The sequence below is a fragment of the Dromiciops gliroides genome, chromosome 4 (genome assembly GCF_019393635.1).
Source record: "Dromiciops gliroides isolate mDroGli1 chromosome 4, mDroGli1.pri, whole genome shotgun sequence".
Lineage (NCBI taxonomy): Eukaryota > Metazoa > Chordata > Mammalia > Microbiotheria > Microbiotheriidae > Dromiciops > Dromiciops gliroides.
In genome coordinates, this window is record NC_057864.1 from 41,985,879 (window position 1) to 42,012,059 (window position 26,181).

General features: G+C 42.3%; 1 protein-coding gene across 1 annotated transcript in view; it reads right to left on the bottom strand.

Moving 5' to 3' along the window:
• Nucleotides 1-1,414: 1,414 nt before the first annotated feature.
• LOC122754577 (calcium-activated chloride channel regulator 1-like) overlaps nt 1,415-26,181 on the bottom strand; it is a 38,431-nt gene continuing 13,664 nt past the window's right edge. Inside the window, exons 6-14 of the mRNA XM_044003108.1 lie at nt 23,579-23,806; nt 19,655-19,879; nt 15,931-16,108; nt 15,184-15,284; nt 12,662-12,886; nt 9,298-9,565; nt 8,157-8,327; nt 6,040-6,276; nt 1,415-1,782 (exon numbers count right to left, since the gene is read on the bottom strand). Coding sequence (XP_043859043.1) covers nt 1,415-1,782; nt 6,040-6,276; nt 8,157-8,327; nt 9,298-9,565; nt 12,662-12,886; nt 15,184-15,284; nt 15,931-16,108; nt 19,655-19,879; nt 23,579-23,806 — 2,001 coding nt within the window. The remainder of the gene's footprint in view (nt 1,783-6,039; nt 6,277-8,156; nt 8,328-9,297; nt 9,566-12,661; nt 12,887-15,183; nt 15,285-15,930; nt 16,109-19,654; nt 19,880-23,578; nt 23,807-26,181) is intronic.

Below are 26,181 nucleotides of genomic sequence, written 5' to 3' on the forward strand. Positions count from 1 at the left end.
CAGTAGCTCATTCTACTTTTGGGTCAGCTTTAGTTGTTAGGATGTTTTTCCTTCTGATAAGCTAAAGTCGGCCTCTGCAACTTCTATCTATTAATTCCTAGTTCTGCCTTTTGGGGCCAAGTAAAAAGAGCATGTCTTACACATGACAACCTCGATGGTACTTGAAAGCAGTCATCATGTTTTCCTCTGTGCTCAGCTGCTTCTTGTATGACATGGTGCCCAATTCTTCTGATTAATGTCTGGATGGGCTCCAGTTTGTCAATGTCTTTCCTAAAATGTGGTGCCCAAGGCTGATCACAATGTCTCAGGCCAGAGGAGGAAAGATGGAAACAAGCATTTACTAAGTGCTGATCATGGGCCAGGCACTGTACCAAGGGCTGGAGATACAACTACAGGCAAAAAGAGATAATTCCTGCCCTCAAGAAGCTTATATTCTAATGAGGAAGACAATTCACAAAAGGGAGCTAAAAGGCAGAGGGTGGGGGTGGGAATAAGGTACCCAGAGGATCCATGATTTTCAAGTGCAGAAAGTCAAGAATAGGGCCTGAAAGGGGATGAAGGTAGGAGTGCCTGGCCAGTCCACAAAACGGAGGCTCCAAGAGGAGCTTGTCGATGGAATAAACACCTCCCTTGTTCGGGACATTCCATTTCTAGCAATGAAGTCTAAGAATTTATTTGGGGTTTTTTTTGGCTTCCATGTGATACTTTTGATTGACAATGAACTTCAAGCTCCCAGTCCTTTTCATCCTTCACATGTCCGTCATCTTGTGTCATTGATTTCTTAACCCCAGATAGAACTTTTTATTTATTACTATTGAATTTCTTCCTATTACATTTAGCACACAGTGCCTGGCACATAGTAGATGCTTAATAAATGTTTATTGATTAATTAATGTACTTCCATGCCTACAGCTGGATTTTTGCTTAGTTACTTCTTGTCTATAACTACTCATATGCCCCTGTTATCTACATGGACCATAGGGATTAGATATCAGTAAGTAGGAATAATACCACAAATAATGTCACCAACACAATAAGGTTGTTTAAGACTTATACTTCTCCTTTATTTTACTTGGATTAATTCTGTTACTACTTTCTTTGTTGTAGAGCTGGCCTATATTTGACATATTTTTGAAGCAAAGTTAAAATATTCCAGGGGGAAATGTTTCCTCTTTCCCAAAATTGAAAGTGAATTATTGAAAGATACAGTTCTCATTTTGACTGATTCAGTATTAGTTAATATCAATAACTAAGAAATGTACAGTATTGATGTAGTCACTTTGAATATACCATGGAGAATATTAGGACAAAAAGGGAGGCAATTTAGATGAAATTTAAAGTGGATTTCCAAATTAAATTAGCTTTTAATTACTATTGATTAAAGATTAAATTTCAGTTCCACATACTTTCCTGATTAAAATATATTAATAGTTGCAGCTGCTCCAACTACTGCCAAAATTATTGTAGCACCATTAATATTGTAGCCAATGCTGTCATTATTAGGACAGGGAGCTTTGGTAGTGGGTGCTGGAGGAGGGATAAGCTTGACTGCTTGTGCTATATTAGAGATTTTTGAGGTGAGATTGGCATTATCAACTGCCTGGATTGCAATGTAGAATTTGGTGCCATTTTTTATTTTCAAAGTTTCTGGTTTAAACTGAAATGTTTCCTTCGAGTTGGCCTCCTTGGGCGTCAGACCAGAAGTGTTCACTGGAGTAGCTTTATCAAAATTGTCTCGGAGACTCATGGGATTTTCACTCATTCTTATTTTATAGTGGTCAGCTGGAAAAAAAGCAGATATTTTTAGTGTTGCCTAGAATCATAAATGGTGGTTCTAGTACTCAAAGCAAGCAGCATTAAAGGAACTTTTGAATAAAGTTTTGTTTGTTTGTTTTTTGGTTTGCGGGGCAATGAGGGTTAAGTAACTTGCTCAGGGTCACACAGCTAGTGTCAAGTGTCTGAGGCTGGATTTGAACTCAGGTCCTCCTGAATCCAAGGCTAGTGCTTTATCCAGCTGCCCCATTGAATAAAGTTTTAAGACAAACTCCATTGAATGCGTGGGGGACAACCTAGGGAAAAGAACTTGGTCCTTAGGGCAATGGTCCTACAGACAGACATGCTCTTTCTCTGGCCTCTACTGGGGAGGAAACAGAATGGTACTATGTGAATAACTCACCTGTGGTATGGAGGAAGTGTATCTTGGCAGTTTCTATTTTAACTTAAAAAAAAAAAAACTAATTATAGTGTAAGCACAGTTGTTCCTACTTACTACTGGAATTCAAGTGCTGTTAGCCCATTCTAACTTTCACTGCCCTTAGATAAGGTCCTAGCTGAACATTCCTAGTTATAGCTGTGGTACTACATACAATCATCGATCAAATCCTCAACCAATATATAAACATTTAATAACTGCCTACTATGTGACAGTCACTATGCTAGGCACTGCTAATAGCTAGCATTAATATAATACTTTAAGATTTGTAAAGTACTTTTTATATGAATATTATCTCATTTAACGGCTGGCATATATAAAGTCCTTTAAGATTTGCAAAATATTTTACATATATTATTTCATTTAGCATATGTTAAGTAACATGTTATTTCATTTACCTGAGAAGTAGGTGCTATTATTTCCTCTATTTTACAGATGAGGAAATGGAGGCAGAGAGAAGTTTTGACTTGCCCAGTGTCACATAACTAATGAGTGTCTCAGATGGGATTTGAACCCTAGAATCCTGAAGAGGAGATATAGCCTTGCTCTGGGTCCCAACTCAGAGTGGGAGATGAGATAAGGCTCCTCAGAGCTTATGAGGGCTACATCTGCATGTTAGTATAATTACACTGATTTGAACAAATGATTTGATTTCTATACCTATTTTATATACCTGGAGTCACATAAAAATTTCTTGGGCAAAAAGAGGTGGCAAGTGGAAAAAGTATAAAAAGCCCTGGACTGGAGTATTTCAAACTGGGTATCCTATAGCATCCCCATTACCCAACTTCATGCATTCTTATGCATAGAAATTAAACATTTTCTGACAGATTTTTCACAACCTTCCCATAACCCTCAGCTATATGACCCCCATATGGGGTCAAGGCCCACAGTTTAAGTTTCGCTTTAGTAGGACTTTAAGATCTTTGTTACTAATATTTTAGCTCAAGAATTCCTTAAGTAGATTGTTCTTGAAAACAAATCTATATTCCATGTGAAATGGGGCAAATCAGTTCACCTTTTCTAGTCTCAATTTTACTTCTGTAAAATGAGGGAGCTGGATCATTAAGATTACTGGCAACCTTAATAATCTATGAATTGATTTTCCTTAGGTGTAGCAAAGAGGTAGTGAAAGATTTTTTCCCCTATCTGAAGCCCACAGAAAGAAAAGAATCAGGGTTCATACACAAGTGAAAAACAACTTAATCTAGGTGTTGTTTTTTTTAAAGATAGAAATGGAAAACATAACTTTCACCTGCTCCTGGAATTAAGAACAGGGTATAATTCTGTTCAATTAGAAGAATAGATTTATATATATACATACATACATATATATATACATACATATATATATACACATGCATATATATACACATACATATATATATATAATTCTTTGGCACCAGAAACAACCAGTTAAGGGAAAGACAATTATTTGGAGGAAGAAGAGGAAAGAAGCAGTGAATGAGAGAGAAACAGAAACACAGGGAGAGAGAAGAACCCGATCAAAAGAGAAAAGACATAAAAAGAAGAAGATATCAGGAGGTTGGGAGGATAGGGGAGAGAGAAGTAAGGTAGATACAGCAACAAGGAGACAAAAAAGAGGGAGGAAGAAGAGGTAGGGGAATGAAGGATTCTGGGAGCTCCATCAATAATAATAATTATTTTTTTTTGAGGCAATTGGGGTTAAGTGACTTGCCCAGGGTCACACAGCTAGTAAGTGTTAAGTGTCTGAAGTCGGATTTGAACTCAGGTACTCCTGAATCCAGGGCTGGTGCTCTATCCACTGTGCCATTTAGCTGCCCCTGTTAATTATTTTTTAAGTACGTTGTTGTTTACAGGGCTGTACCTAAATTACCAGCTTCTGATAATCTACACAGTCTTTGAAATTCTAGTTAATAGACTCTTGTTTTCTGGGATGTAGCTTAATTGCTTTTTTCAAACTGCAAAGTTTTTTTTTTTAAATAAAGTCTTATTTCTCAAAGAATCCTTAAAGTTTTGAATGTCTGTAAAGGAATGGCTCATTGATTTAGTGGATTTACAATCTGTACACCTTCTGCTTGCTCTCTAGGCTCTCCACAGTCCAGGCCTCCTCTTTTATTTGCCATCAGTCAGCTCTAATCACAGGTGTATTTATCCATTCTTAACATTCTTGTAAATAGCCCTCCAATCTCATTTGGCCAGGAAAGCCTCCAGCTTTGGCTGATGATTCCTGGCCACACTGATCTTCCCTCTCCCAAGAATCTCCCAGCTTAGATTTGACGGTTCTCTGCTCATTTCATGTGGGCTCATTTCACGTGAGCTCACCTTCGTATAGCTCACAAGAGCTTTACATACATCATCTCATGGATCCTCAACATCTCCTTTGGGAAATAGACTGTACAAGTATCATGACCTCCATTGTACATATGAGGGATCTGATACTTAGGGATACAGAGAGACTTGCCCAAAGTCATTCAGCTAATAAACTAGATCTCAAGCCCAGATCTCCCAAACTCTAAATCTAGTATTCTTTCACTAAGCCGGAGCTTCCTTTCCCAAGCACTGAGTATAAAGCTGGGTACGAAATAGGGATAGGGATTAGACCTGTGATATCAGAGGGATAGGGAGCTCCAAGGGAGGATATTCTTCTATAAAAGCAGGTAGACACATTCTCTGCAATTTCTAACCTGAGACAGAAATGTCAAACAAGCATCTGCTAACCTCATCACTGCCCACAATACTCCCAGTGGAGTCTGAAGCAAACTAAAACATAACTGGGAGGTAGTTAACAAAACAAATGAAAAAAGATGAGAACAGAGGAAATATGAATATGTGATTTTCTAAGTCACTATGCAGCCCACAGGGATATTCATGGTTTAGTGGCCACTGTTTGTATCGGTTTTTTATATCATCGTCAGAGTTGCCTACAAGTGCTGGGAGGTTGTGATTTATTCACTGAGGGTCACACAGATAAGGGGCTTAGAGATGGGCCTGGAATTCAAGTCTTCTTTGCTCTGACATCAGCTCTCTACTAAGACATGCTACCACTGGATACATATTGTTCTCAATAAATACCACTTTGGTGGTTGATTTCTTTCTTTTTTTTTTTTTTTGCCGGGCAATGAGGATTAAGTGACTTGCCCAGGGTCACACAGCTAGTGTCAAGTGTCTGAGGCCAGATATGAACTCAGGTCCTCCTGAATCTAGGACCTGCGCTTTATCCACTGCGCCACCTAGTGGTTGATTTCTTGATCTATCTGAAAGTCCCTTCAACATTCAAAGTCTGTCGGCCTTGTGCTTTGAAACATTAGTACTGCCTAATTCCATCATCCCTGAAGGCTGTATCTAAGAGCAGACACATTCTCTGCATTTTAGATAACTCTAAATGTCAAGAAGTTTTGCTTGGCATCAAGCTTACACTGTCTTTTTTAAAAAAAATCCAGTGGGTGCTTAATTAATGCTTGTTAATTGATTGTTTGATTACTCCTAGTTTGGTCTATGGGACTAACCAGAATAAGTTGAATCTCTTTACTCCCCTGACCCCCTAATACTTGTCTTCAGTATTTCGTCCTTCATTGTAGGATGCTGGAAAGCAAGAAATTTCCAGGGAGGAAGTCATGATTATGCACTCCGAACCTCTCCTTGTGATAATGGTCATTACTTTGTATACAAAATCTTTTTTAAAAGGTCTATTGTGGGAAGAAGGGGATACATAAATAAATACTAAGCATATTTCTTAGCATTACTCAGAGTAGAGTAGCTTCAGCCTTGAGTCTTAGCAAACGACAGGACAGTCACTGGGATTCTATTGGGGAGTGTTTGAAATAGACCTTCAGTCTTCTTACCTTTTCCTTTATCCAAGTCATTCCCTGGAGCTGTCCACGAGAGAACAATGTAGTCTGCTTGGAACTTAGCCGCCAGATCAGTGATTTTACTGGGTGGGAACTTATCTGGGAGGGGCCCAGAAGGGACTCCTGTCATTACAAATGAGTCTCCAGAGGTTATTCTGCTGAATTCTTCCATCTTCACCTCCATTTCCTTGTTTTTGACTTCAGGTCTTGGTGGATTCAGTATAATTTTACCTTCCAAAAAAAGTTACTCTTTTTAAATACAGTAATAGAAGTTTTCCTTCTCTTTCTGTGAATTTAAAAAACTATTCTTTAGTTTACAAAATCTTGCAGACAATATATAAACATACAATATATACTATATATAAAAATAAACAGTGCATAGTGTATGTAATAGAAATACAGTATATAACTATATAAATATTGTATTAAAAATACAGTATCATAAATAAATGTGGTCATTTACTTTTTTTTCTTCTTGAGACTGGGTCTAACACTATCTGACCCCTAACTGGCAATTCAGGGCCACTCATTGGTGTGACCTCACTGTTCATTGAAATGGAAGCTGTAGACCTTCTCTGCTTGGACCCAGGCCTGTTCACCCCTCCTGAGGGAGAGCTTGGTGGCTCCCTGTTCCCAGGAAGGTTCATAATATTGGTGGCCAGACCATGAAGACACCTAATTGTCTTTGGCCCTAGTGCAACTCAGAATCCCCAAACTCAGTTGGTCCACAAGCCTTAGCTTTTCTAATAGTTAGAATTACAGGTGTACATCACCACAGATGACCAGACATTTACTTTCATTTTTTTGGGTTTTTTTATTTTTGTTTTTTTTTTTTTGGTGAGGCAATTGGGGTTAAGTGACTTGCCCAGGGTCACATAGCTAGTAAGTGTTAAGTGTCTGAGGCTGGATTTGAACTCAGGTCCTCCTGAATCCAGGGCCGGTGCTCTATCCACTTCGCCACCTAGCTGCCCCATAGACATTTACTTTCAATATGGCAACTGATCTTCAGAAACATTGAGAATTAATTTACAGTTTGTATTTTAAATTAATAAATGACTATTTTACAAAGCAAATAATAAAAGTTCATGAATAATGTGAATAATAATAAAAATGTCGAATTGTTTAATAAAATTAACTTCAATTAGGAAGAAAAAGACTCAGTTTTGAGTAAGACTAATATAGGGGGCGGCTAGGTGGCGCAGTGGATAGAGCACTGGCCCTGGATTCAGAAGGAACTGAGTTCAAATCCAGCCTCAGACACTTGACACTTACTAGCTGTGTGACCCTGGGCAAGTCACTTAACCCTCATTGCCCTGCCAAAAAAAGGCGGGGGGAATGGAGGCTTCCCAATTCCAAGCCTCATGCCCTTTCCATTATACCAAGCTGCCTCAGGAACTCAAGTCTTTTGACATCAAACCTAAGGGCATTTTCCCACTGTACCATGCTGTCTCTAACTAGGAGGGTCTATTAGTGTCCTAATCACTTCAAAGTATGTAGATAATGAAATAATTTCTAGTTTATAATTATGTAAATATATAATCAGGCTTACCAGAATAAATGATGTATATTCTATTGATTCTCACACACTTAATCTAATCAGATACTTTATTTATATTTTTCATATTCATTCATTTATTCATCAAACATTTATTCCCTATGTTACTATAATCATCGAGGCAAGGCAGACCAGCTGTGGCTACAGGAAGACATCTGCTACTGCCAGTTGAGGGCACTGGCCTCTTTTCCTCAGTGAGGATCCCTGAAGGCAAGCATTTACAAGCCTGGAGAGGTCAAAGCTTTCATCTGATCTTCCTGAACTGACCCTTGCACTGTGACTACAGGGCTGATTATATTGAAGGCCATCAGAAGCCAAGGAGCCAGGTGAAGCCATTTTGTTAGAGCAGGGCAGCTTGGGTAGTGTCATTTTCCTTATGTACCCGTTTCTCCTCTAGTGTTTATATTCTTGGGGGATGCATTCTGTGCTAGGCTGTGCCATAAGTCACTTGGGGGTTTGGGCACAGAACAACTACTCCAGTTGGGGTCTGCCAGGGGAGATTGGCAGAGTAGAATGGGCCAAAGTTTAAAGGAGGACAGACTTATATGTTGCTTACCATTTTCCACATAGCCTGGTACATACATAGCTCGGCTCTGGGGGGATCTCATGCTCAGCCTGGCTGTATTGTTTCTTCCCTGGACCCGTACTTTTAAACTGTATCTGCCATTTTCATGATAGCTTGTGAAATACCTTGAGTAGATGCCATCATTCTTCACCGTATCAGCACCTGGAGAGAGCCAAGTAAAGATCCAAACTAAGGAAAATACCCTTTGTTTGTGGGCAGGAGTATGGTCAGTGCCAGAGAGACAAAGAGCCCCACAGTTAAACTACTGTTTTATTGAGACTGTAGAAAGCATATTGGGAGCCAGGGGCATATGTCAGTATAACTGACATTTATAGAGCACTTTCCATATATTATCTCACTTGGGCTTCATGGCAACCTTCTGAGGTGGGTGCTTCAGATAGTATTATTCCCATTTAACAGATGAGAAAATGGAAACACACAGCGTCTAACTGGTTTGTCCGTGGCCACATAGCTTGTAGAATCAGCATCAGGATCTGAACCCAGTTCCATCCTGATGCCAAGTCAAATTCACTATCCACAATTCCACCCTGCCTCTCAATGAAGATAAAATGACTTTTCAATATGAAGTTCCTTGAAAAAATAATTATTCCTGGGGCAGCTAGGTGGTGCAGTGGATAAAGCACTGGCCCTGGATTCTGAAGGACCTGAATTCAAAGCCAGCCTCAGACACTTGACACATACTAGCTGTGTGACCCTGGGCAAGTCACTTAACCCCCATTGCTCCCCCCCCAAAAGTTATTCATTAGATTTAAAAAATGCATTTATGCCTGGATTCAACTCTAGTCTAGCTCTAAGGAGGAAAAGTTTCAAAAAACTATTGAAAAATAAGACTAGGGTTTAGAACTTTAGCATTGCAACTTAGAGGTCACACAGTTCAATCCTTATTTCATGAATGAGGAACCTTAGGCTCAAAGATGTTAAGGAAGCTGACCAAGATCACGCATTTTGTTAGTAGCCAAGCTGGACTAGAAGTCAGATTACCTGATTCACAGTCTTTTTTCCCACCACACCACAGATTTACACATTTGTCAATCCGCTACATAGAAAACCCAAGCTAAAGAAGTAAGGCAAATAGCATATTTTTTAGAATTTTATCTAGGATTCCTGCTACCTGCTCCATTGTCCCAAAGCGCCAAGGTCTCTTGCGATCCTTGCTCTGGTTCTATGATGGCCGTCACGTTAGCTCCAAGAACAGGCAAAAATCCTTGACTCACTTGAGCATAAATAGTCATGGGACTGGGAAAATGGCCTGTGCTTTGGTTCACATGCACAGTTGCAATCACAGGGAGGACCGTACGACTTTTTGCTCGAGTGGTCACAGTCAGTGTGAGGGTTTGAATTCTATTTTCATTTTGAAGTTTGTAAATCCAGTTTCCTGTCTGAAAGTCAAAATGAAATATTCCATAGGCTTATGTTAAAAGTTCGTTTGTCCTTCATTCTCCCCCCACCTTTTGGTTAAAAGCATTTGGCAAGTTGAGAACCACTCATCATTTTTGCATGACCTGTGACAGAGGGATGGATCGGTACATTGATCAGTTTAAGGAGTTCCCCAGCATCCTGATGAGAGGCAGCTGAAGGATGCTGGGAAAAAATCAGCCTCCCTATCAGGAGCTGGTGAAAGAAAGGCTCTTGTTCGACCTTCTTGTTCTCTTTCTCTCCAGGACTCCCTCTTCACCATTTTCTCTTCCCTTTCTAGAGTGTAACCAGGGGGATGGGAAGAAGGGATTTCTCCATCTCTATGTTCCCCTCCCCAGAAGTAGAAAGAAGATAGAGACTTGGGGGAGGACCCTGGCGATCCGCTTATGCTTGTGTGTAGCCTAAAAGGGGAGATTAAAGACACTCTTCTTGAACTCCAGCCTCTTGTCTGGGAGATGGAGTCGGGTTTATTTCCCTGGGAAGTGTGATCTGGGAACCTAGCTTTCTCACCAGAGAGCTGGGGTTTCCTGGGCAGCATTTGCTTGGGAAGTTACCTTGTGGGTAACCCCAAGTTCAAAAGTTCCTGATTTCAGGTATCAGCCCTTCTAAAGAGAGGTTTACTCACCCTGTGGACTCCTTGGGGAAAGAATGTGACAGTTCACATAGTTCTGTACAGCAATCAACTTGTTGACTGAGTCACTGGGTCAGCCTGGTGTCCTATGAGGGTTTGCTTGTTCAGCAAGCCCCATGGTATATTTACCTTTTAAAATGGGAATGGTGACTAGATGTGATTTCATTGATCTAGGGCACTCCCAAGGGAGGAAACTCCCTCTGCCAATGTAGGTAGGCACCTCCTCAGCAATTTAGAGAGTTGCCTTATGCTCTAAGAGGTTTGGCGATTTGCTCAGGGCTGCGTGGCCAGAAGGTGTCAGTCTCTCTCTGTCTCTCTGTCTCTGTCTCTTCTTCTCTCTATCTCTCTTACCTTCTTGGGGTAACAGAGACCAGAGTGACACCATAGGTCTTCGGGAGACCATGGCGCATTCTATGGAAAGGGGGACTCCTCAGAATGACAGCACCCTGAAAGTCTGCTCTCTTCTGAGGGAGCTGGTGGCTATTTAGGTGGGTCCTGTTTCTGTGTTTGTTTACGGGCTCCTGTAGAATGTTGGATTAAGAGAGAAAAGACCCGTTTTCAAGTCCTGGGTCTCCTATTTGAAATCCAGATGACCTTGCGCAGCTGCTTAACCTCTCTACGCCTCAGTTGGACTTGAGGACCTGTGAGAACCCTTCCCAACAGAAATCTATGATCCCATGAGTGCTTAGTGTCTTTTCTATTATGCTCCTCAGTAGCCACATTGAGCTCTGGGTGCCTAGGCAGGAGTTAGAAACGGTTTTCCCCACGTTTAAAGAAACTAAGATATGAACTAGCCTTATGATCCCCCTCCCCATTAACTGTGAAGTAGGAGCTACTGTTATCTCCATTTTACAGGTGAGGAAACTGAGGCAGATAGTGTTCATGTGATTTGCCCAGAGTTAGACAGCTAGTAAGTATCTGAGCCTAGATTTGACCTCAGATCCTCCTGATCCTGGGTCCATAGTTTTATCTTCTGTGCCATCTGGCTGCTGAAGTCCTCTTGTACCTCAAGGCAGAGTCCAACAAAGCCATCATTCCCTGTATTCCAGATACCACTGCCTCTCTCCTCAGCATAACCTAGTATCACACTAGCTTTTGCAGGGGCTGCTACATGATACTCATGATTTATGTTTAGTTGACTTTTTTTTTTTTGTGAGGCAATTGGGGTTAAGTGACTTGCCCAGGGTCACACAGCTAGTAAGTGTCAAGTGTCTGAGGCCGGATTTGAACTCAGGTCCTCCTGAATCCAAGGCCAGTGCTTTATCCACTGTACCACCTAGCTGCCCCCTTTAGTTGACTTTTTACTAAAGTTCCCAGATCTTTTCCTGATGAGCTGTTAGCCAGATATGCCTTCTCTATTTTTTACCTGTGAAGTTAATTTTTGTGAACTCACAGGTAGGACCTGACATTCTTCTCCTTTAACTCTCATCCTAAAGGAAGTGTGGCCTAGTAGGCAGAGGGCTGACTTAGTAGTAAGAAAGCTCTGGGTCAAAGTTGTGCCTCTGATGTATGCTAGTGACATGACCATGGCCAAATCTCAGCGACCCAGGCAACTTTAGATGATGAGCTGCTGATCTGCATCAGTGGAGAGAGCTCTCACACCAGGAGCTCTCCACACTAATGAGATCCTAAGTCTAGACCAAAAAGCACCCCCCCCCAAACATTTAAACACACGTGTCCCATTATTTTAGCCTTGTGAAATCATGTGGATTTTAACTCTGTCATCTAACACAACAGCTACCTTTTTGTGCTTTGTGTCACCGGCAGATTTGACAAGGATGCCTTCTAGACCTTGACCCATGTCATTGATCAAGGTGTTAATCCATTGATCAAGGATTTAAGCAGCACAAAGCCAAACCCTGACAGCAGCTTCCTCCCAATCTGGCAGTCACCACAGTGACTGGATGTCCACCCAGTTCTGAATCATTCCTCCTGTAGCATAGTCCAACCACATGTCTCCATCTCATCCACAAGGAGAGCTAGTTTTAAAATGATTGTATTTCAGTTGATCGTTTACTGACTGAGATTTTGAGGCCAAAGCTACTGAAGACTGGGGAAGAGAATTCTCTGCACTGTCAAAATCGTTCAGCATCATAAACCAAGATGGTTTTATCAGTGGAAATGGCATTAAGGAAGATTCCTGACCATCTGCTTTGCAGCTGCACTCTAAGAACCAGGGATGGGATGGGCTCTTTCCATCTGATTTACAGCTGAAACCTCCTTTCTGTGCTGTCTCCCCCATGAGAACAAGGGCTCCTCAGCAGCCGGGAGTTTTGCTTCCTGTTTGCATCCCTAGTACTTTACGTAGTGCTTTGCACATGATCAACACTTATTAATTACTTATCATTTATGCCCCTTGCTTTTTTTTTTTAGTTTGGGGAAAAATAAGCCAACATTCAGAAAATTAGAGAGGTCTTAGAATTCCTACCTCTGCAGTGTCTGGGATTCGGAGGCGAGCAGCCTTACTGTTTAGCTTATTCATTGAAAAATCTGCATTTTGATATTCCTTTCCTTTGGGGTTTTGAAGATGGATTCTGGGAATGCTCTCTGTCCACGTGATAACAAAGAAAGTGTCATTTCCAACTGAGCTATCCACAGTCACTGTGCCGTTCATCCACTCCTTGGGGCTGATCATTGAGCTTTTGCTTTCAAGCTGTTATACGAATGAAGGAAAAAAACCGATAGTCTGTGTCAATAGATTTTGATTATTTATCTATTTCAGAGTAATTGTTAAAATTCAACTTTAGGGTTCAAAAGTACTGTGTCTAGTATAATCATAATTATCATTTTTACAATAAACATTTTTATTTATAGTTTTGAGTTCCGATTTTTATCTCTCCTTCCTTCCCTCCCCTCCATTCTCCTCCCTGCTCCCTGAGGAGGTAAGCAATCAGACATGGGTTTAGTATAATTCTTTTTTGTTTGGTTTGTTTTTTGCGGGGCAATGGGGGTTAAGTGACTTGCCCAGGGTCACACAGCTAGTAAGTGTCAAGTGTCTGAGGCCGGATTTGAATTCAGGTACTTCTGAATCCAAGGCCAGTGCTTTACCACTGCGCCACCTAGCTGCTCCCTAGTATAATTCTTTTTAAACATCCTATGTTCATCTAAAGCATGAATAATACTGCTAAATATTGATGAGGAATCTAAGTGAGAAAAGGCTATGGAGATCAGGATTAAATGAGCCAATGTCTATGAAAGCCCTTTGTAAACTGTAAAGGGCTAAATAAATGAAAATCGTGACCAATAACGATATTGATAATCATATGCTCACTCCAATACTTCAAGGATTTGTGTTTTCCCTTCACAGACACAGATCATAGCTCTTCTGTCACCTAGGAGCCCAATTTTGGGAATTGCTTTGACCAAAAACCTCACCTCCCTGCATTCAACCTTTCTTGTTCTAATACTCTCTAAATTTAGCTGGGTTGTTCCTCTGGGACAGACAGAGACATCACTGTGCTCAAAGCCTTTGTAGCCCAAAGGACTTGCCTGCACCCATATTCCTTGAGAACCCAGGATCACCTCCATGCCTTAATGCGGCAGAACAGGTGTGCAGGAGAAGAAGAATATTGTTACTGTAATGGGGGTCTAGCCCATTGGCAGAACCTGTGAGTTTGCTAAGATGTTATGTGGAGGATGTGAAGAAACTGGTATAATTCTTGGAGAATTATTGTTGTTTGTTCTTTGTTCTCAAAGAGGACCATGACGTCAGGATGATGTCATGACTTGCAGTGATATGGATTTAAGTGATCAAGGGCTATGCAAAGTCACCAACCTCACTCTCTCCTCCGGAGCCATCTGGGTCCAGTGGCAAGATATAGATCAGGATAACTAGGAATGGCCCCGGATGTTTAAGGCAATTGGGGTTGTGACTTGCCCAGAGTCACACAGCTAAGAAGTGTCTGAGTGGAGATTTGAACTCAGGTCCTCCCAATTTCAGGGCCGGTGCTCTATCCACTGTGCTACCTAGCTGCCCCTGTAGAATTATAAGGCCTCCATGGAACATGGATGGCTATTTGGCAGTTGTTTCTTGTTGGCCTTCCACAGGGTAGGGAGAAGCCTTTTTCCATTGGCTCTGTAGTGGGAATTGTCAATGTCTTCAAAAGAGCCCGAGTCAGCACTGACCATGACTTTTGAATCCTTCATATCTGAGGGAGTGAGGTGACTCCTTCAGCCAAGCTACAGGGGAAAAAGCTGTGGGGGCCTTCTCCACCTTCCCCTTGGTCTTTGACCTTTTCATTAGCTCTTTTCTGCTCTAGATGTAGAGTGTGGAGTCTCCACTTTGGAAAGGGAACAGGAACCACGGGGCTCTGGGAGTTCAGGAATACAGGGTGGGTTTTACGATCAGCCCAGCAGCAACACTTTGAGGAACAAGGGTCCAGGAGTCCAGCCCAACAGAAGCCAGCACTGATGCTGACTGTGCTATGAAGGAACGGAGCTGGGTTATGAGCCTAATCTCCTACCCCCTTCCACCAAGAGACCAAAGTGATACAACAACAACAACAACAACATTTATACAGCACTTACTATGTGTTGAGCACAGCACTAAGCATTTTACAATGATTATCTCACTATGAAGTAAACGTCCCTTTGCAAAGCCAGTACTGGGGTACTGGTCACTAGCCCCTTAATGTAGAAGAAACACAACCAGTGGGGACCTGATCCTATAAAAGAGCAGAGGTACCCCCAATTTCACAGGGTACCCTGGAGCAGGGAGAGGTGAGGCAGGAGGCCTGTCCCAAGAGAGGGGGCTGCAGTGCACAAAAATATATTCAACACCAAGTATGACAATAATACGTGACAAACACATTTGATAAATAATTTGTCTTTCCTCAAACCTAAATTACTTATAGATAGCATTTTAAAAATTTATAATACATTTATTATAAAAATATAATTTATAATGAATTGTTAAAATTGTGAAAAAGCAAATTTTCTTGAAATGCAAACCTGAATAGCCTGTTGAGCAAGGTTGCCACTTCTGGATTTAATTCTACTGAAAGCTTCAATGAGGCTTAGCATATCTCCTTTGGGGGTAACTCTATAACCTCCTGAAATGAGATTGTGTCTAGTTACTAACGATGATAATGATAACTATCGTTTACATGATGCTTTAAAGTTTGAAAAAGCTTTTTTACAAATATCTCAGTTTATCTTTACACCAACATGGAGAAATAGGTGCTATTATTATTCCCATTGAATAGTGGGAACTGAGACAAACAGAAGGTAAATGACTTGCCCAGGGTCACACAGTTAGTAAATTGATTGATGAACAGGGCCAAATGCTGAACTGTGAAGGAAGATGAAAACTAAGAAAAACCTTTGAATTTGGCTAAAAGGATGCCATTGGTACTCTTAGTGAGTGTTCCAAAAGGGTGGGGCAGAAATAAAACAAGCTAAGATAAGGAAGAGTATAGCGATAAGAAGATGGAGGCTGTGGATAGAAGGTGATACTTAGCCTCACACTGAATTTTACTTCTCTAAAAACTTACAAATTGTGTTCACATTTAAATAGTTTCATAAAACGAGCAACATACATCAAAAATATTAGCATTTTACTAAAAGAAGAGCCCTAGTTATTCTAGGCCCATCCTAACAGAAATACCGTACGCTGATAAATTTATTTTAATGGCCAACGATCGTTCCAGATTCACTTCCCATCAAAAAAAAAAAAAGTATCCCCAAAATGTGTTCTACCTGTCATAATTGACAACATCTCCAGCTCCTGGGCAGCATCTGGTCCCAAAGCCATGGTGTGAATCACAGCTCCACTCTGTTTGACCTCATCAAAACAAGTGTTTATTTCACTGTCTTCCCCATCTGTTAATAGAACTATTTCAGAACCAGAAATACTTCTGTTACTTTGGGTAATTACCTGAAAGTGAAACATGAGGGATTAGTTATGAGCCAGATGAAGTGACTGCCCTGGTCAGTCCAACACACCAGGACCAAACGAGATGCTATTCATAAACCCTTAGCCCAGTGCGTGGTACAGAGTAGCCTATTCCTTCCTCTCTCATTTTGCCTTGTCATTCCAGGCTAATTTGCATTGTGAAGATTGGTGGGACCCGTGCTGGTCTCTTGATAGTTGTCATGGCTATCATGCTTAAATCACCCTTTGTCTCTCTAAGCCCCCAGTTATATGCCTGTGAAGGACACCATTCAAATTTGGGGAGGGGGGAAAGTCCTAGGTGTAGGTTTGGATCCTAGGATGGGAAGAGGGGGTGACCACTTGTGGGGAGCTTGGGCTCATCTAGGCCAGGAGATCAATAATCCTGGGAGGTGGTTGGGAAGGAGGACCACCAAAGTGGCAGCATGGGCAGTAACAGGGAAGCCATGGCCAGAAGTTGCCTGCCATAGGCGACACCATCTCTTCTGTGTATTCCCTGTTATAAAATTACAGTCCTCCATGGTACAGTAGAAATAGTAGCACATTTGAAATCAGAAGACCTGGGTTTGATGTCTCTTATCCTCTCTGTAACCCTCTGGGTCTCAGTTTACTTATCTGTAACATAAAGGGATTGGGATTAGATAATCTCTAGGGGCTGTTTTAGCTGCAAGGACAATAACCCCTATAATAAAAGGTAGATGTTCCTCTTTATTTTTTTTTTTCCGGGGCAGTGAGGGTTAAGTGACTTGCCCAGGGTCACACAGCTAGTACGTGTCAAGTATCTGAGGTCACATTTGAACTCAGTTCCTCCTAAATTCAGGGCCGGTGCTTTATCCACTGCGCCACCTAGCTGCTGCCCCCTTTACTTCTTCTTCTTCTTTTTTTTGGTGAGGCAATTGGGGTTAAGTGACTTGCCCACGGTCACACAGCTAGTAAGTGTCAAGTGTCTGAGGCTGATCTGAACTCAGGTCCTCCTGAATCCACAGCCAGTGCTCTATCCACTGCACCACCTAGCTGCCCCCCTTTACTTCTTATAGGGAAAAGCCTCAAATTGCTTATAGGAAATATTCTTTATTGCTTTTCCCCCTGGTTTCCTGCACTTTTGGACTATTTGTACTCTCATTGAATTGATTCATCAAGTCAGCATCTCTGGAATGTCCTTCTCTTGGCCCCATCCTTCTGACTGGTGAGTGTCTCACATGGTCTTCTCCTTCAGGCCAGGCTGACTCCAGCCACGTTTCCCCCTTCTCCTTCGCCAGGTCTTTGCTAATCACCTTGCCTCCAGAACCACAGAACGTGCCCAGGAAGATTCGACCCTCTCGCCTCTGGAACATCGTGGGGCCTCAGTGCCTAGCACTGAGCCTGGCAAATAGCAGGGGCTTGATAAAGCTACTCCAGGCATCTCCTTATCGGACACCTTCCTGCTGTGAACACCCCCTTCATGCCTCCTTCCTCCACCCCCACCCCTATCTTCCAGTTCTGGAACTACAATCACATCAATACCACCATTACTATAGGAAATCATCTGTCAATTTAATCCTCTTTGGCTCCACTCACCATCCCTGCAACTTTCCAAACCGCAGTACCGCACCACAGCCACCATTGCCCTCCCATATTAGGACGTACAGCTAGGTTCTGGTTAGTGTAAATAATGAATCTTGTGAACTGCTTATATTATTTGAATTCACACTGCATATTTCCACTGGACTTCCACTGGGAACCAATGGGTTCCCCTTTGGTTCCAACCAATTACCATATTTTACATAACTATAACTTCAAATAGTATAAATTCAAATACATGTGACTACTTCAGGGATTCATTATTCACACTAATTGGGACCTAGCTGTATGATCCTTGGAGGCAGGGACTGTCATTGGCTTTTGGGTTTGTATTTCTGGTGTTTAGTATAGTGCTTGTAATAAATGTTTTTTATTTTCATTCATTCGTTTTTAATATGATTTCATAAGGCCTGTGCAGCAATAAAACTGAACTGAAATCACTAAAGTTGTAAAATCTCCTTTCCTGAAATTTTAAAAGAATATCACAGCCATCTACCAGAATATGTTTGGTTTCTTACAGTTATTGCTTGGAGTATTCAGATGTCTACTAATCTTCCCTCCAATCAATGATAACTAAAATGAATTTGGCTTGATATATGGGAACTTTCCTTACTCATTATATGGAAATGTTCTCAACTTCTCTTTTGACTATGTCCTCTCAAGCCTACATTATAATCCCCCAGACATTCATGCTTCAGGGAATGATAAAAACTATAGCTCATATTTATATACTAGTTTAGAGCAGGGCTTCTTAGACTTTTTCCACTCATGACCTCTTTTCACCTGAGAAAGTTCACGTGGTATATAGGTTTATGAAATAGGTATATATAACCTTTTATGGTTGCCACATTTTTCATGACCCCCCCCACATTCAGTCACATGACCCCCATATTTGCTACCCACAGTTTAAGAAGCCAGAATGTTGACCAGTGTGTCAAACTCAAATATATTAAAAAAGAATCACTAACCTGAACTTAAGAATCCCTTCAGGGCTACATATTGATGTGGAAAACTACATGTTAATATTATCCATGTTATACTGTATTTTTATTTATTTTGTTAAATATTTCCCCTCTGCATTTTTTTTTTCTTGCAGGGCAATGAGGGTTAAGTGACTTGCCCAGGGTTACACAGCTAGTAAGTATAAAGTATCTGAATCTGGATTCGAACTCAGCTCCTCCTGAATCCAGGGCTGGTGCTTTATCTACTGCAACACCTAGCTGCCCCTCCCCATTGCATTTTCTTTCTTTTTCTTTTTCTTTTTTTTTTTTTGCAGGGCCATGGGGGTTAAGTGACTTGCTCAGGGTCACACAGCTAGTACATGTCAAGTATCTGAGGCCGGATTTGAATTCAGGTACTCCTGAATCCAGGGCTGGTGCTTTATCCACTGCGCCACCTAGCTGCCCCACCCCATTGCATTTTAATTTGGTTCTGTTGCACTCTAGAGTGTTACCAGTGTACGTGTTTGACACCTCTGCTGTAGAGGTTTGCAAGACATTTGCCTTGTAACTTCTTCCTATCCCAAGACAGTGCTCGCATCATCATCTTTTTTCCCCCCAGGGACAATGAGGGTTAAGTGACTTGCCCAGGGTCACACAGATAGTAAGGGTAAAGTATGTGAGGCCAAATTTGAACTCATGTCTTCTTTTTTTTTTTTTTTTAAGTGAGGCAATTGGGGTTAAGTGACTTGCCCAGGGTCACACAGCTAGTAAGTGTTAAGTGTCTGAGGCCAGATTTGAACTCAGGTCCTCCTGACTCCAGGGCTGGTGCTCTATCCACTGAGCCACCTAGCTGCCCCGAACTCATGTCTTCTTGAATCCAGGGCTGGTGCTTTATCCACTGTGCCACCTAGCTGCCCCCTGGCATTTCTAAATGACAGATTCAGAAGGAGATAACCCTTGTTCAAAGAGCACTGGACAGTGCAATGTGGAAAATGATATTTGGGCAAAACCTCTTGGAGTCTTTTGGTACCTGGAATCCTGCTTTGAGTCCTGTGCAGATTGATGTTCCACCATCAGCTACTTGAGGCAGTTTTGCAATCATTTCCTGGGTTGCATTTCCAGTGACTATTTGTGTCAGATTACTTTGGATCCGAGCATCACTGTCAAACGTGACCATTCCAACCCAGGATCCCATTTCAACAATCTGAGTCAGGAACAATTCAGCTGCCACAGCCAGATTCGAGAGTCGGGTATCCTGGATTAAAAAAAGGGAGAATATATAAAACTTCCAGGGCTTCAGCATTGATGGAGATGGAGCAAAGGTGTGGGAGTTTTCAAGCTTACAAATGTTGATGCTGATAGATGAAAAATTTTTATTTTTTAAAAATTCCCCTTCACCTTTTAAAAATCTATGCCCTGTTTCTAATCACCGGGGATAGGAATAATTTAATTAACAAGCATTTATTAAGTGACAACAATTCCAAGTCAGTAAACATTCATTAAGTGCCTAGTGTGTGCTAAGCACTGGAGCACAGATACCATTTTAAACATGAAACAGTTCTTGATCTCAAGGAGTGTATATTCCACTGCAGAGGGAATCAGAGAAGAAGGGAATAAGTATTTATTAAGTGCCTGCTAAATTCCTGGCATTGTGTTAAGAACTCTACAAGTCTTATCTTGTCTTATCTGATGAGGCAGGTACTATTTTTCCCATTTTACACTTGAGGAAACTGAGGAAACAGAAATTAAGTGACTTTCCTAAGATTATCCATCTATTAAGTGTCTAAAGCTAGTTCTAAGCCCATTGCTCTCCTCATTGCACCACTTAGCTACTGGGGGAGACAATAGGTTCATATAAAAATGTGTACAAACTTTATACCAAAGAAAAATGAGGTAATTTGGGCAGTATGAGAGGTGTAGCACTAATACCCCATCCTCTTAATTCAGGCTAGATGTTGGCATGAAAGGAGGTACCATCCAGTACATTTAACAAAGGAAGAGCTTTCCTTTGCCCTAACACAGCAAGGGTATGCAGCAAGGATACAGCAGCATCCTTGGATGAGGCTCCTCTAGGCTCCATATGGAAACATGACTGGTCAGCAGGGCAGGGTAATGTGATTCTCCTGGATTTCAGAAATCCATCCAGTCCAAGGGACTTGGGGCTGAGACTGCTTTATGCCCTTAGATGACCAGGAAGCTAGATCAGGAGATCTAAATCAGTCGAATCCCAGGGGCAATTTTGTCTTAAGAGTAAGACAGGTTGTCTGGGGTGGGGGTGGGGAGAAGCAGGGACCCCAGGTGCTGGGGGCAGCTTTGTCTCCTTCTAGGTAAAGCCTCCCCTTGTTGTGGGCAGGAGGAATGAAGCTGCATCAGTTGGTTCTGTCATGGGGAGGTGGGCTCCAGTAGTGGGGGGTGGGGATTGGGAAAGAAGGTGATGCCCTACGGGACTTCACCCTCTCAGCTCTGTCACTTCAGACCTGGGATCTGTGCTGTCTTGATTGGTGAATGCCTCACATAATCCACTATATATGTCATATATATATATATAAACATATATATATATATATGTGTGTGTGTGATACATAGAAAATATATTATATATTACAAATATGCCACATATATATGTGGGCCCCAGCCATGCTTCACTTTACACCCTGCCCACCCCAGTGTACACCCACATTCCTCCCCTTTTCAATCTCCTCTCATTGTCCTCTGCAGTTCTGGAGGCAGAATCCAATCAATACTGCCAGTGCTATAGGAAAGTGGGTCAATCTACTCCCCCAAGGCTTCACTCATCATCCCAGGGATGTTCCCTGACCACCATTCCCCTGTATATTTTGTATCCCTCTATTCACCCCTGCACTGGCTACACCAGCCTCCCTTCCCCATCTTGAGCCCTTGATGAACCAGTTCAATGATACCCTGTCTTCTTCTCTGGAGTCCCTTACCTCCTCGTTCTGTTGCCAATCTTGCCGTGCCAAGCCTCAGCCCTGGATTATCTCCAACAACCACTGTTTTCACTCCTGCCCATGTATTGGGACTGACTGCATTCACCCTTACTGAAGCCCTTACAGAAGCAGGGCAGGCCTTTTACACCTCCCTAATGGACTCACAATCCACTCATCACAGTGACTTTTTGTTTTGTTTTGTTTTGGTTTTTGGGCAGGGCAATGAGGGTTAAGTGACTTGCCCAGGGTCACACAGCTAGTGTCAAGTGCCTGAGGCCAGATTTGAACTCAGGTCCTCCTGAATCCAGGGCTGGTGCTTTATCCACTGTGCCACCTAGCTGCCCTACAGTGACTTTTATAAACCTTTGCACCCCTCCTCAGTCCTTCCATAGCTCTACCACCCGCTACCCTCTCACCTAAGAGCCATGCCCCATACTGCACTGAAAATAGCAGAGAGTGGCTTCTCTACTACCACAATATACAGAGTGTTGGGCTTGGATTCAGAAAGACCTGAGATCACACACATTAGCTGTGTGACTTTGGACAAGCCACTGACTCTATTTGCCTCAGTTTCCTCAATTATAAAATAGGGATGATACTAGAACTCAGGGTTGTTATGAAGATCAAATAAGGCACAGTGCCTGGCATATAGTAGATGTCATTGAAATGCAAACTATTATTTTTTTCATCATTACTATTATTACTGTTGCATCATCATCATTATTATTATTACTGGTGCAGACCCTATCACCTCAAATAGCCTGCTGGTTGGTCTCCCTTCCAAAAGTCTCTCCCCATTCCATCCAACTCTCACTCAGCTGCCAATATAATCTTTTAAAAGAGCAAGTCTAAGCATGTCAGGAGGCATCAAGGTGGCTTAGTAGACAGAGTGGTAGGAAGACCTGAGTTCAAAGCCAGCCTTAGACACTAGATATGTGATCCTGGACAAGTCACTTAACCTCTGTTTGCTTTAATCCACCGGGGAAGGAAATGGCAAACCAGTCTAGTACCTTTGCCAAGAGAACCCCATGGCCCACAGGGTCATGAAGACTCAGACATGACTAAACGAATACCCTTCCTCCTGTTCCTGGCTCCCACATAATCAACTCCAGTGATTCTCCATTGCCTCCACAATCAAACAGAAAACCCTCTACCTGACATCCCAGGTCCTTCACAACCATCCCCTCCTCACCTTTCCAGTCTTCTCCCACACTCCTTCCTGACACAGGCCTCCTTGACGCTCCTCGCACAAGAACCTCCACTTCCAGCTCCAGGCATTGTCACTGGCTTTCCCCAGGCCTGGAATACTCTCCCTTCCTCATTCCCACTTCCTGAGTTCCCAGGCTCCCTTTAAGTTCCAGTTTAAGGGCAGCTAGGTGGCGCAGTGGATAGAGCACCGGCCCTGGATCCAGGAGGACCTGAGTTCAAATTTGGCCTCAGACACTTAACACTTACTAGCTGTGTGACCCTGGGCAAGTCACTTAACCCCAATTGCCTCACCAAAAAAAAAAAAAAATTAACAAAAAGAAAGTTCCAGTTTAAACCCTGCCTTCTCCAGGAAGTCTTTCCCAATCCCCCTTAATTCTTGTGCTCTCCCTCTATTGATTATTTCCACTTTATCCTGCACAGAGCTTGTATGTGCATAGTTACTTACAGGTTGTCTCACCCCCATTAGACTGTGAGCTCCCTGAGGGTAGGGACAGGGTTGTTTTTGTTTTTTGTTTTGTTGCCTTTCTTTGTATCCCCTGTGCATAGCACACACAGCGCCTGGCATCTAGTAGGTGCTTAATAAGTGTTTACAGACTGGCCGATGAGAATGGAAGCTCCCAGAAGAAAGAGGATGTCTTGGCTTCTCTATTTGTGCTCCCAGTGCTCATAGTTCTTGATGTCCCGCTCTGCCTTTTTCTCTCTGCATTTCCATCTCCAAGCATAACATCTTGCATGGATGGGCACTTCAGAGTCTTCCCAACCTGAAAGGAGTTTAATTAAATGAAAAGCTTCCTCACCGTGCTCATGCTCCCAGATTTGTCAAGAACTAGGCAGGCGATGCGCTCGGGGGTCTTCAGCAAAGAAAACACGGGCGGCGGAGGAGACTTTGTTCTCACCACTGCAGATAAGTTTCTAAAATCATCGGAGTCCATGATGACCTCCCACGTGCTCCTTTGGTTGCACATCTTGTTCTGTAGGTTGGGTGCATCAGGGTTGTGTGTTTTTGCAGTACAGAATTCTGCTACCTGTAAAAGTCAATTAGAAGGAAATCTCATTCCCATGAATTAAACTTTTCCACTCTTGGGTCCCCCCACCCCATCTCTTTTCCAGGCTGAGTATGCCCTGGGCCTTCAACAGATCCTCAGAGGACAGGTGCTCCAAGCTCGTCACCAGCCTGGTCACCTTCCCCATGGCACTTTCCAGCTCATTTCCAACTCCTAAACTTTGTAGCCTAGGATTGAGCACAGAGCTCCAGATGAGGTCCACAAACACAGAGGACGGTGGGATGGTCACTTCCTATTCCTGAAAGTTGTGCCCCTCTTGATGCAACTCAAGATCTCATTAGGGTTTGTTTTTTTTTTGGTGGAATTCCATATTACACTGATGACTCATCTTGAACTTACAATATTTCCTAGATTGGTTAGTATTATTTTATCGTCTTATCCTATGCCCCTCAGTGACACCAATGAATTGGTAGGTAACAGGTTAGGATATCTTAGCCGACACTCAGGGCTTTTCTTGGTGATATGGGCAGTCCGTGGAGGGGGAAGGATATGTAGAAACTGCCCCATTAACCCTTGCTTAGCCTTCTCTCCATTTTGAAAGCATTCACTCGAACCTCTCGGGAAAATAAGAGATTAATAACGCAGAGGCTGTAGGGATCTCTGTATCATTTACTGCCCCTCACAGGAGGACCTGTGATGTAACATATTTCTATGGTACTTTAAAGTTCATTAAGACCCATGATCATAACAACTCTTTGAAGAAGAGTCACAGTTGGGTGCACAGTGGATAGAATGCTGGATAGCTGGAGTTCACTTTTAGTCTCAGATACTTACTAATCTGTGTGACCCTGGGCAAGTAACTTAACTTCTTTGTGTCTCAGTGTCCTCATCTGTAAAATGAGGATAATAAGAGCACCTACCTTTCAGGCTTGTTGTGACAGTTGAATGAGATAATATCTGTAAAGCACTTTGCCAACCTTAAAATGCTATATAAAAGGGGGCAGCTAGGTGGTGCAGTGGATAAAGCACCGGCCCTGGATTCAGGAGTACCTGAGTTCAAATCCAGCCTCAGACACTTGACACCTTCTAGCTGTGTGACCCTGGGCAAGTCACTTAACCCCCATTGCCCCGCAAAAAACAAACAAAAAAAACAAACAAAAAATGCTATATAAAGCAGCTAGGTAGTATAGCAGATAGAGCACCCAGCCTGGAGTCAGGAAGACCTGAGTTCAAATCTGACCTCAGATACTTTCTAGTTGTGTGACCCTGGGCAAGTCACTTAACCCTCATTGCCCCCCCCAAATAATTAGTCAATTAAATAAATAAACAAATGAACAAACAGATAGATGAGCAAATAAATAGATAGATGAATGAATGAATGAATGAATGAATAGCTAGGTACCCACAAGGTTTACAGAGAGTAGATGGAAGGTAATAGAAGAGATGGTACCTACCAAGATTACTATGAGGATAAAAGGAAATAAACCATGTGAAATGCATTGTAAACCACCAATGCTTTACAAATGTCAGCCCCTTAATTCAACACATTGAAGGGTTGGAAAATTTAGTTTTGCGATGAAAGGTAGTGACTTAGAATCGGTACGCCAAGGGAAAGAAGATCTGGACAAGAACACCCAAACTGCACATAATCTGCCTACCTGCGAGTTCTGTCACAGGTATGATGCTAATAGGTAAGCCCAGGCCGGGGCCTGGCTTTTGTTCCAGTATTGCATAGAGGCATGGAGTCTCTGAGATGGAAGGGAGCCCATTGGGTCTAATGTATGCCTGACCAACCCTGGCCAGGTGCCCAATGATGGCTCATGCAGACTTGAAGATCTCCCGGGAGAGAACTCACCACCTCCCAGGGCAGCTGGGGTCTCTACTCTTTATAACTCACTTTATCATTTGACCTTTGCCTCCTCTATAGAAGCTTCATTGTTGCTGCTTATCCTCTCATACATATTTGTTATCTCTTTTACAGCCCTGTAAGTTCTCACGCTTGAGGGATTATTGGCTCTGTTAACTGCCCAGGACTCCCTTTATTAGGTGACCTGACCTGTCTGTGCTGGGCCTGCTTCCTCAGCAGTCCTATTTTCTTTCTTTCTTTTTTTTTTAGTGAGGCAATTAGGGGTTAAGCGACTTGCCCAGGGTCACACAGCTAGTAAGTGTTAAGTGTCTGAGGCCGGATTTGAACTCAGGTCCTCCTGACTCCAGGGCCGGTGCTCTATCCACTGCGCCACCTAGCTGCCCCCTGGCAGTCCTATTTTCTTATCTCCTTAGAAACCCAGGGTTTGGCTTGTCTGCTCTCTTACTCTGAAGACTTCACTCTTTCCTTTACCTGGGCTCTTCTCCAATTAGATTGCATAAAAGAATATAAAGATCATTTGTTTTCATGT